The sequence below is a fragment of the Triturus cristatus genome, chromosome 6 (assembly GCF_964204655.1).
Source record: "Triturus cristatus chromosome 6, aTriCri1.1, whole genome shotgun sequence".
Taxonomy (NCBI): domain Eukaryota; kingdom Metazoa; phylum Chordata; class Amphibia; order Caudata; family Salamandridae; genus Triturus; species Triturus cristatus.
In genome coordinates, this window is record NC_140589.1 from 1,136,200,123 (window position 1) to 1,136,212,614 (window position 12,492).

General features: G+C 44.2%; 1 protein-coding gene across 1 annotated transcript; it reads left to right on the plus strand.

Moving 5' to 3' along the window:
* Positions 1-8,753: 8,753 nt before the first annotated feature.
* LOC146821096 (uncharacterized) lies at positions 8,754-10,948 on the plus strand. Its single transcript, XM_085609323.1, has 2 exons — positions 8,754-9,559; positions 9,856-10,948. Exons 1-2 carry the CDS (start codon positions 9,478-9,480, stop codon positions 10,560-10,562), a joined length of 789 nt encoding a protein of 262 aa, XP_085465449.1. The 5' UTR covers positions 8,754-9,477; the 3' UTR covers positions 10,563-10,948.
* Positions 10,949-12,492: the final 1,544 nt, after the last annotated feature.

A 12,492-nucleotide genomic window follows, 5' to 3' on the forward strand; every position in this document is an offset into this window, starting at 1 on the left:
TAGCAGCACAGTATGCCGCAACAGGTGTAGATATATTCCCAGCCTATTAAAAGAAAGGCCCACGGCCAGGCACACCCAAGGCCGCTGCGTGGTAGACAACAATTCGGGGTAGCAATCTGTGCAAAGACACCTCTGGCTGCAGTCAAGTTCACGTGTCCCAATCTCCGAGAGCCTTCCCTCTCAAACGTCTGCCCAACGCTTAATGTGCCACCATCTGTCATCTGTGGCAGCGCCACTCAGCTATGCCAAAATCAATCTTACCCTGGTCTTCAAACGATGGGGCCAGGCTGTCCCTCCATACCGGCTAATAACACGCACCAGTCACCAGCTGCCCTTCCATCCACGGCCGCCTGCAGTGGAGCGTTGGCGCAGCCCAGCTCCGTCCAATAATGAACGGCTTTGTCTCACCAGATCATCCAGCCAGCCAAGTACAACAGGGGGCTTTCACCTCCGCGGGCCTGGGTGCTTGCTCAGTGCATGTTACTCCCTGTCGCGGCCGCCATGTATCAGCTCGGAAGCAGGGGAGGACCCAGCGAACCCGTCCTCAGTAATGCCACCGTGCCAATTTTGCCAGCCTCTGCTAGTCCTCTTCTCCTCCTGTGGAAGATGGTAATCCTGTTGTGCTTTTGAGAATCCTCATGCATAATAAATGAGGCTAGTTTCCTGGGAAAACCACACAACATTTATGCAGCACCTAACTAGGTAAAAGGTCAATACCAAAAACCTGTTATGTAGTACAATGGAAGGGTAAATGTTGGTGAAAGGTTAGGTGACTACCCATGCCTGTGTTGGGGTATATTACAAATCATAACATTATAGCTTCAAAGTATTTCTAGATGCTGTAGAGTCCACATTAACTCGCAGACTGTACTTGCAATATAGGCATGGAACCCTACAAATAACTGCATACCAGTAAATGTTCTCAAACCATTCATCCCTTCAGATTGCCACAGTCCATCCTGTGGAGCAGAGAAGGAAACTATAGAGCACGTGTACTTTTTCTGCCCATCCTATTCCCTATCTAGGAAGAAGTGGCTTATACCAATTTGCTGGGCCATGGGCACACGATCATATTCTTATGCATTCCGAATATTGAAAAATGATGTAAGTTATCTAACTGTTTTAACAGTAAAGTGGTTTTTATTGGCAATATGGCGAATAAGGTAGCGGTGTCTGCAAGATGGAACAATATTAGTCCATAGTGTATAGGTTTTATGTTTAAGAAATTTAAAAATAGAATATGCTAGTCGCTGTATCCATTATTTTAGACCTGTGCATTTATCAGCTAATTAATTAATTAGTCTGGTATTAATGTATGTGGCTTAATACACTATCCTTGTCAAGGCTGGCCAATCTAGATCCTTTTCCTGCAGGCAGGTTGGTGCAAGGCTCAGGAAGTTTCTAATTTCCCCCGGGAATCGGTTTTGCCGATTCTTTTGCTGTTGACATTTGAAGTTCCTTTGCGCCTCTAATATGGTGGCTGCAGTGGGAGTTCCTGCTATTTTGGAGGTGTTCTAGCGTTTACAGGCTAGAGTGGAAGCCAGGTGTTTGGGCGCGCCCGATAATCGCGCGGCGCACTTCAACTGTCATTTTTCGGAGAATGGAGCGTATTTCCTTCGCTCATTCCCAGCGTTAGTTTTTGCCATCAGGAGAGAGCTTCCCAATTCGTATCTCTGCCTGATACTGCCAGAAACTCCAGTGCTGCTTCGCTGCTGGTTCCGGTATACATTTTGTGAAGAGCAGCGTTTCTTCAGTCTGCACAGTTGTTTGTGAGTTGAGGGAGCGGGCTAGGCTCTCTCATTTCAAGTAAGTTCGCTCATTTTTGAACCCATATGTTTAGCGCTTCATCTCAGCAGTTCCTGAACCCAAGTATCTGCATTCCTTATTAAGCGCTGCTTTTTGGGTAATTCTTTTCAGCATTTGAGTACATTTTTTATGCGTTGCAAGGCTTCAGAAGTAAATTGTAAATAGCAGTAATTCAGCTTGCAGTGCATCCAGTGAATGAAGTTCTGAGAGCTCATTTTCTTCCTGTGAATTAAACAGGAGCATGCCAATACTAACTCTTTTGTGGAGCAGCAGAGTGTTCAGCCGGGTGTAAATTTAATAGGAAACAATTAATAGAAAGGTACTAATTTTCTGGACTCCTGTACTAACAAGCAGCCTTTCTACCTAACAAAAGAAACTGTAAATCTTCCATCGAGATAAAAAGACTTTCATTGAGCGACAGCAGTATCAGTCAAGCAAAGGCAGTTGTTCATCTCACAGATACTCTCCTAATGTATGTAGCAATATATATATATATTATACTTACCAACTAACTCCTATCACTGCCAACTGACAAGGAAGAGAAAGTCAAGTGAGAACTAACTATTTCATCTATTACGACTGATAAAACTAACATAAGAGAGAAGCTAAACACTGCGGAAGTAAAGGTATGAGATACGTTTGGGCAAGCCCTTAGAGTACTTGTTTAGATTTCCAGCGAGTTGTAATGTAATAATGTTGTCTCAGGTGCCCAGCAGAGAAGCTAGAATTCCAGTGAGGCACAGCAGTGGAGTCTCTTTCTGTCCCATTCCCCTTTACCCCTCTTTGCTGGCAGTGGATCTCAACCTCCGCTCCCAGTGGAGTAGGGGATTTGGGGTTGGAGGAAAAGTAATCTGCTCCTGTGGAAGCCCTAGTTCATCAGGTGCGTGGTACTTGACAATCCTTTCTCCTAATTTTATATTTTTATATTTTTTGTATCTATTATATATAAGTGTTTTATTGTGATTTTTATTGTGTTCTTTTACGGGTTTTATATTTGCCGTATAAAGTTGTCAACAACAATATTAACAATATATATGTTACTCTGATTACTGTTATGGAGGTGTGAGAGTGGGCCCGCACATTGCCAAACTCAATCGCCCACCAGATTAGGAGTTTTCTCCTGATCTGGTGGGTGGGGCTTTGGCGGTCCCCCGGTGGAACCGTGCTAAGGTTTGTATGAAGCACAGCATCGCTGTGGGACCGCCAAAGAAAGTTCCTGCACGGCATGGACTGGTTCAGTCCATGCCGTGGACGAAACAGGAGTGCATACAGACAGGAGGGCACAACATGTGGCCCGCTGCATGCATCCCCATGCACAGGGACAGCAGGGGGCCCTGCAGGCCCCCATTAGTTTCCCGACCGCCAGACTTTTCATGGCAACCTCACCGCCATGAAAACTGTGGAGGTTTGGAAACTCAAAATATGCTTGGCGGTGCTGTAGCGGCATCAATAGCATATTGCTGCTCCAGACCACCGAGCTACCGCCGAGGGATCGCGGATCCCCAGCGGTTGCGGCGGTTCTACGGTGGTCTAACCGACCAAAGCGGAAAATGGCGGTCGATCCACCACCATGGGTTTGGCGGGCCATTGGACAACCAAACTCATAATTAGGTGGTCTTTATGTTGCACTAGCACTGAATTACAGAGCATCTGTAAGGTCTCCAGATTCTTCCTCAATATTTGATTAAAGATTGAAGCGCTTTCTGTTTACCTTTGTGGGACCCAACTAACAAATGGAAATGGAAAAAGAAATTGACTGTCTTCATAGTGGGAAATGGAAAATAATGTTTTGCAGAGGTCTATAAAAGGATTACAGCAGGATTTGGTACCACAGGACAACATGGGATTCCAATTTGATGAACCTTTCGTAGGCCCGGCACTATTCTCCATCATCTGATCTATTACAGGAGTTTTTCTTGCGACTACCACTTGGGAGAGTTTGTACTGGGACATGCAGGGATAGACCACTTCTGATTTTAAGCTATATTTTCAGAGGTTATACTCCTTTGTCAATCCAATATCATCATTGCCCGTAGAAATTCCGAACCTCCGCTTTTTCTGTGAGTTTTAAATCAGGAGGTAAGTATTGCTTTGTCAAAACAAGGAACAGACTTCTGGCTCTTGTGATTTTACTTTCAAGTCAGCATCTGGAGCTCAGGTCTGATTTGCTATTCCATCTAGTGTGCAGAAAAGTGTGCAATTATTTTGCACAAAAGGCCTCTTTACAGTGCTTAATTTGTGCCGGCACTTATATCTCAGGGCCGAGTCTACACTCTAGACGAGCCCACATGCAAATGAGCAATAATTGCGCATTCTCGGAGTAGGTGCAGTCTCTCCCCATCCCAGTGAAGAGCTGATATCAAACATCAATGCATGCACGCGTAATGTATTTCAAATCTGCCGCCCGGCTAAATGTGAGCCACACACCTCACATTACCACCAGAAACTGAAACTGCAACTGCCTGGGGCCTGGGCTGGGTCTCGACGTAGGTCAAGTCACACACCATTTCCATTTTGCAGTCATTCATTGGTAGGGCGCAAGCCAATAACGATTGAAAAATATAATATTAGCCAGGCCCCCACATCCCTCTTTGGTGAATCATGAAGTGTGTTCCCCAAATCGGACCAATCAGTAGTTTGTTTTCACCGCGGCCCTCCCAGCACACTGCGCAGCTACATTAATCATTATCGGGACAGAAGCAATCCGCGGGTCGTGAAGCAGGCCTCCTCCACCGCTGATTAATTTAAACTAAGAAGGCTCTCCCGAAGTCCAGGTAAGAAATGAATGCCTTTGACCAGCGTTATATTAGATATCGAACTTCGGTGCCTGCTATTTTGTCTACTTTTCATTTTTTCAAATTCCTTTTCAATTCCTTTCCTTTTAAACTCGGTACAGGATTGTGCCCTTGTTTAACCCTTTGTTGCCTCCTTTACTCTGTTTAATCCCTGTGCATTGTTCTGAATAAATGTTCCTCTGTCCGGCTGGACATTGGAAGACTTTCCATAGCACTCATTGTAGTCTATGTCGAAATGTTTTTCATTATCTATCCTTATGCTAAGGACCTTTGTTCTTCAAAATCAGTAATCACCCGAGGTCCTTAAGCTACCTGATCGGGTTCCCTTGTTAATTATACTGTGGGCTATTGACTCCATCACCCCTTTCTGAGACATCACATTCATGTTCTGAGAATTCATCTGAGCATCATTCTGAGCTCTAGTTAGGATTCAGTCTACATTCACATTTTCAATGCCCAACATTGTTACAAATATGTCATGCAGTGACCTTTTTCAAAATGCTGATGCTGACCTTCACATTCGAGTTATCAAGAAAACCGCTGCCTTTTGAAGAATGATATTCTTAGTATATGCATACTGAACATCACCTTGAATACCAACTCCCTGTTTGCTAATGTGCATATTCGAAAAAAATCGGAATCCAAATCCATCATGGAAGAACTCCTCTGCCCACTTCTCTGTGCCAACTTTGTCTGTACCACAATGGACCTCGCTTTAACCTCGCTCTGATTGGTCTTTTGAGTATCATTAGAATACCTTGCAATATTCAAGATCTCATCTATAAACTTTGTATACCAATATATTACATTCTTCTGTATCTAAGAAGTAAGTCCCGAGTGACTAAGCATGAACACTGGACCACTAAGGCATTCACAGGCTTGTTCATCTATTCCACTGTTATGTCTGTGAATCTGCAGTAACCTCTCATAATAAGCATGCACTGATTCTTTGGACTCTTGGTGTGTCCTGATAATTTTAGACCAATTTACCTCTTTCTGAGGATCTTTCAGTTTCAAATGCTCAAATCACTTCACTAGCAGTCATAACATCAGGAAATGGACCGATTTAGAGCTCCTGTATGGAACAATTCATGACTCCCTTGCAAGCCACCCACAAATCCCTTGGGATGACAACCTCAAAACAATGTATACAAATCTTCCCAAAGCATCTTTGACAATGGCACAATCCTTTCTACCTCTTCATACCATGTCCCTGGTTCCTCAGGGAAATTCTTAGTGAACGAAGGAAGATCAGATCGATTTCAAGGCACATGTGAATATGCGCCCCCACACACTTCTCTCAAGAGGAACTCGCCAGTCATTCCAGCTTCAGACTCATACTTCTTTCAGCCCCAACCGCTGTCTTCTTCTTTTTCACCTTTTGTGGCCCAGATTTTAACTCAACTATTTAATATGGTTGTATGTACTTGTCTACCGCATTCATGGTCCCAGTCTATTTTTGTCCCCGTATTTAAAAAGGGTTCTAGAGATCTTCCCTGCTGTTATATGCCCATTTCATTGATAGACTCGTTTGTCAAAGTAATGGGGAGGGTGATCTTAGAAAGGGTCATGTCGTGGGCCAAGGATGAGTCTGTTCTATCAGGTTAGCAGTATGGCTTCCGACCGGGCCGGGGTATGTGTCACCAGTGTTTAAATTTATACATGATGATCAACAAGCGCACTGTGGCAAAATCAGGACAATTCTCCATTGCATACATGGACCTATCTTCCACATTTGAAAGGGTACTAAATCTAAACTGTGGCAGATATTGTTGGATATGGGCTTGGAGACAGCCATCGTTTATTTTCTTAGTGAGTTACACAGGGACATAATGGGGGTGGTTTGTTATAATATGGACAGGGTATGTTCAAGCTCCTTTCGCTTGAGGAGTAGGGGTGCATAATGGCCCATTTTCTATTCACTTTGAATGTGAACGACTTTGGGGCTAGGTTACTCAATAAGCAAGTGGATTGCCCGCAAATAGGTTCCCACTAGATCCCAGGACTCCTTTATGCGGATACCATTTCATTGGCAAGAACGGCCCTGGGTCTCCAGACATTGCTTGATGGTTTTGTGCGATATATGAATGGCTATATCTCTCTACTAACTGTAGTAAATCACAGTAAATGGTGATGGGACCCAAAAAGACGAGGTTGAGATATTTTCATGTACACGGTAATAGGCTGTCTAGGGTTCAGATGTATCCTTATTTAGGGGTGTTTTTTGATGACCAGTCTAAGTGGGCCCCTTTGATAAAATCCAAGAGTTTAGCTTTGTCAAGAACTATTGGAGCACTCTTTTCATTTTCTGCCAGAATCGGCACAAAACCATTGAGAGCCTTAATTAAGATATATCAGGCCAAATTTGTCCCAGTAGCCACCTATGGTCGTCATGTGTGGGGCTATGTAAATCTAAGGAAGCTTAAAGTGATTGAAAATGGGTTTTGTAGGTGTTTACTAACGGTTCCTGCTTTTACCTCTACTTTTATGGTACACAGGAAATTAGGGCTGTCCTATTTGTCGGATTTCATTGCCCTCTGCTCTTTGATTAGGTGGCTCAATATCTGGGTGTGACCAGAAGAGCACCTAGGCAGAGAGATAGTCAAGGACTGCCTTGAGATTGATGGGTGGAGTTCAGTTAAATGGCAGACGTATATACAGGACACTTTTGTCAAATTAGGTAGGTCCGCCTCGTTTAAGCTCCCTTACTCTATCTCAAAAGCTGATATTGCCTGGACTCGATACAATTTTTTATTATGGAAGACAACCAAGAGGCAGGCTATTGGAGAAACCCCTGGTTCGAGGTCATGCATTGATTGTAACAAGTCCCGCCATTGAACCTTATCTGCTCAGAACTTTAATGTTCATCATCAATTCCACCTTACTAGATTTAGGTTTAACCAATTCCACATTATGTTGACATTCCTTAAACCCAGTGTGTGGAGCACAAAGTTAAGTCCCTGTACATAATATAATTTTTCTCCTTAGGACCTCTTGCACTTTGTTTTTTTCTGTGGATTTTATGAGACCCCTTGAAAAATGTTTCTATTGCCCGTTAAAACTTTGCACTTTGTCCAGGTTAAGCACGCTTTAATGTATTTACAGTTACTTCTGGATGTACATTCAATTTATGCTGTTGCTTGCTTTCTCGCCTCATCCTTGAGGCTGAGAAAGTTGTTTGCTGAGGGGGGTGATCTCATTTAGGGCCTTATGTAGGTGGCCTGGCATTTACCACTTCATAAATACCGAATCATACCGATTCGGTATTTATGAAGTGGTAAATGCAATGTAGGTAATGAGTCGGTAAATATTACCGAATCGGAAAAATTCGGTAATTACCGAATCGGTATTTACCGATTCGATAATGAGGCATACCTTCCCATTGATGGGAAGGTATGCCTCATTACCGAATCGGTAAATACCGATTCGGTAATGGGGGAGCACATGCAAGGGTGGCAGGGTGTCACATTGACACCCTGTTGCACCCCTGATTCGGCCATGTGTGCACATGTGGCGCACATACATGCCCTAAGGGCATGTATGTCTGCCACATAGCACACTTAAACGTGCACAAAAATGCTTTTTTTCACCTATTCGTCATTTACCACCAACCTTTAGTTGGTGGTAAATAACGAATCCCCACACCCACCACACACTCCCCTACATCTCATTTCATGATTCGGTATTTACCGAATCGGTAAAATTACCGAATCGGTAATATTACCGATTCGGTAAATTTACCGATTCGGTAAATACCGAATCATGAAATTCTCCCCCTACATCTCAAAAGCCAAAATACCGGTCGGTAACGGTATAATTACTGAAAATCGGCCGTTACCGACCGGTATTTGGCTTCCTACATGAGGCCCTTAGTGTTTTATGCTCCCTTTGGTTGTAGCTGATTTCCCATACAATGCACTTTATCATATTTCACTGTTTTGATTATTATCATATTTTTCATTTTTTTTATATGCTCATTTATCTGTCAAAGATTGTGTTTATCTGAGGTGTTAACAGCTGGGCTTAAACACATTTGACATTTTTTTTAAAACGCTGTTTGTATAGCTATATTGTGGGGCTGCCAGTGATGAAATTGTTTCAGGTAATATTAATTATAATGATTAACTTATCTTTCTTTATTTTTTTTATTAGGTATTCGATATTCAAGAAACAAAGGGCCAGTTGTATGAAAAACAGAAATTGCGATTCCTAAATAGCGGTTTTTACCGAATCGCTATTTACGAATCGCAAACCACAATGTAGCAAAAAAATAGCTAATAATTAGTGATTCCTTAAAATTCGCAATCCCGAATACTGACTCGCAAATACAGAATCAGTATTTGCAAAATCGCAATTTAAAAAAATCGCAAATTAGCAAATCTGCTATCCAGGTGCATTCCGATGAGATCACATTCAGGAAATGACCACACCCATGCGGTTTCTGAGTTCCTGAGGCTGTGGGAGAGGCACGGAGCAGGAGCACACATCCAGGAGCTGAACAGGAGTGCTCAGGCAGGCACCAACTGACAGAATGGACACATAGGAGAAGGGAAAGGAGCCTGCAGAAACGAAAAGGAAGCACAAATTTAGTGAAAAGGAGTTGGAGGTCCTCACTGAGGAAGTAGTGAAGACCCACAATCTACTATTTAGTAAAAATCACTGCATGTTCCAGAATCACAGAAGAGAAAGATCTGACTGGAAATACAAACCAAAGTCAATGCTATTGGGGTCACACAGCGCTCCATCGACGACCTAATGAATCGCTGGTATGACTTGCGCTCCAGGGCGAAAGACAGGGTTGCAAATAGGCTGAAGGAAGCCAAATAAATCTTGTGGCGGACCATCCACAGAGCCAGCAACAACACCCCTGGAGGACATGGTGGAGTCCACCCTCCAGCCTGACAGCATTAGTGGCATAGGAGAAGTGGACAGCTCAGCCACAGACAACACCAGACAAGGTAAGATGCATGCACAATTTGTCCTGAACCCTCACCCTCCAAAATCCCCATTAGCACATGAGCAAGTTAGATTGCCACTCCAGGCCACATTTTGTTAACATCCTGCAATGCATCATGGGAGGTGCAGTTCCAAACATTAAATAGCAAAAGAGTGACACAGGTAAACTTAATCACAGGGAACTCACACCAGTCAATAACCAAGCGTAGAACTTTTAGTGTGAATACCAAGTTGTGTACATTTAATGAAAGTTAATTTATTTAAGGAAAAACAGTAAATAGCCCTCTTGTATCCACAGGCAAACCTGCACCACAGGCAGAAGACCGAGAGATAGATGAGACACCTGGGCAACAACATGCAGGGGAGGAAGAGTCGCAAACCAGCACAGATAGCACACCTACACCAAGACCTAGGAGGTACACTGTGGAAACACTACAGGAGATGGAGGGAGGATTGAAAGAGACACAGGAAGATCCACAGTCCATGCTCGAAGAGCCAGCACAGTCTCCAAACCAACAGTCTCCCGTGCAGCATTGTCCCACCAGTGGTGTCCGACGCAGACCAAGGCCACTATGTGTTGCTGAGCAGGGTGAGGAATCAGGTGTCTTTGCGGGTCTTGAGGGCACCATGGTCAAGGTACAGTGGCTGCACATGAAAACCATGAAATTAATGCAAAGGCAGCTGGTGTCCTTGAATAAAAACACGAGGAATATCAAGGAGGGCATTACTGATCTGAACACCACAGTTGCAGAGGGTCAGAGGGCCAATACAGAGAACATGAAGCACATGACAGTGGCAATGCAACAGCTGTGCACCACCATGCAGAGGGAACATGGCTCAAGGCGCCATGATAAACAACGCATGGATGGGTACACGAAGGCGGTCAACCGCCTCTGCAACTCTACAGCTGCCTTGAGCAGACGCACATTTTACATGCAGGTGGAAATGGCCCACTGCTGCAAAGGATGTTGCAAGGGGGTTGGTGCAGGTCACCAGTGCTGTTGAACTGCTAAAGACAGCCAACATAGCTGCCACAGGGGCTGGGGAGGCTGGGGACAGTGAGGAGGTCACAAGCCACAGCAGCATCACTTCATCTATTACTGAGAACAGAGTACAAGGCAAGGGACAGCAGCAGAACCCTCGTCAAGGGAGGGCAGTGTGAACACTGACCGTAGCAGTGCTGTGCGTGGGCGCAAGAAATAGGTTCATGCTGTGACAGACATTTGCAAATGGGTGAGGTAACCCATGTGAGACAGTGCAAGGGTTGTAAATGTGCAATGTGTTAATATGCCATGATGTGCAACTCAAGGCACACAATGCCAGGATTGTGAGGCTGTGTGCACACATATTGCCTGATGTAAAGGACAATAAAACACAATTATTCTAAGGTCATTTTCAGGTTTGTGTCATTACTAACTTAGAAATAGTTGCGTGTGATCTCATCACGTCTGTGTGTTCCATCTGTGGCACTTACACCACCTGCTGCTCTGTGATGTGGCTGTGGGCCTTCCTCATCCTCTGAGTCCAAATCTGTGAGTTCCACTAGGGTTCCCTGCTTTGTGGCCAGGTTGTGTAGCATGGCACAGGTTGCAATGATTTTGCAACACATCTCGGTGCAGTACTGCCGTGCACCTCCACTTTTGTGGAGGCAGCGGAACCTGCTCTTCAGCAGTCCACATGTCCGCTCCACCACATTCTGCGTCGACTTATGGGCAGCATTCTATCTCCTCTCACTTTGGGTAGTTGGGTTGAGAATTGGGCTGAGTATGAATAAACGCACTGCATATGCGCTGTCACCTAAATGGGAAAGGAAATAACATCAATCACAGACCACTTAGAATACATTCAAGGTGTACGGCAGAGTGTTTCACATGCATTTACCTAGCAGGTATCCTTCTCCGTATTCTCCCCTGGTCAGACCTGTATAGATTCCACTATGCCTGAAGATGTAAGAGTCATGCGTACTTCCTGGAAATTTGGCAACGATATCAGTGATGATGTGTGAGGCATTACAAATGACCTGGACGTTGATGGAATGATAGGATTTTCTGTTTCGATAGACATACTCAGTAGCTGAGGGTGGACAGATTGCAATATGTCTTACATCAATGCACCCAATGACATATGGGAATTGAGCCATCTGATACAAATCCATTTTAGTCGTCTGCAGTTCCAGTTGCGTGGTGGGTAACCAGATGTAATGGTGCATCCTTTGAAGCATGGCATCCAGGAAGGTGTTGAGGAAGCGTGATGCAAGTGGGTGCAGTGAACACAGGACCTGCACATGTGTTGGAATTGCGTGGGTCCTGCGTGTCTGATGCTCCAGGATTGGCTGCAATTCACGCATGAGGTCCAGGATGGTAGCAGAGTCAAGGGGGATTTAACCCAGATCTCTTGACTGGGGTAGAATGTATGCATTGTCAGCATTCCGTCCATCATTTGTTTGTGGTAGCAGAGTCAAGCCTGTACCTATCATGTATTTCTTCTTCTGTCAATTGGAACAGGGTAATGCGCACTCTGTATATGCGTTCCTGTCGCCTCCTCATCCTCTATGCTGCTGCTTGTATCCCCATCCTCCTTGCTATGACATACAGGGCTGCCATTGTGAAAAATAGTGATGCATTCTGGGGCTGTTTATATGCTGTGCACCTGGTTGGCATCTGCTTTGAGTTGGTGGTAATTTGCGACTCGCAAATAGTGATTTTCAATGAAATCGCTAATTGCAAATTTTTATACATTTGTTTGCGAGTCCTTAATTCCGAATTCGCAATTACAGAGTCGCTATTTGGGACTCGGTAGTTCATTTTTGCTAAATAAGGATTCGCAGAATGGTTGGTCTCGTTTTTTGCTAATCCTTATTTTGCGATTGGGGTTTTTCTGCTCTACATTGCACAATGCTATTTTGTGATCGCAAACGCTGAAATTCTGTGAATTT

Coding starts and splice junctions, on each gene's coding strand:
- LOC146821096 (XM_085609323.1), top strand. CDS start 9,478: ATGGTGGAGTCCACCCTCCAGCCTGACAGCATTAGTGGCATAGGAGAA. Junction 9,560..9,855: donor CACAGACAACACCAGACAAG/GTAAGATGCATG, acceptor TTGTATCCACAG/GCAAACCTGCACCACAGGCA.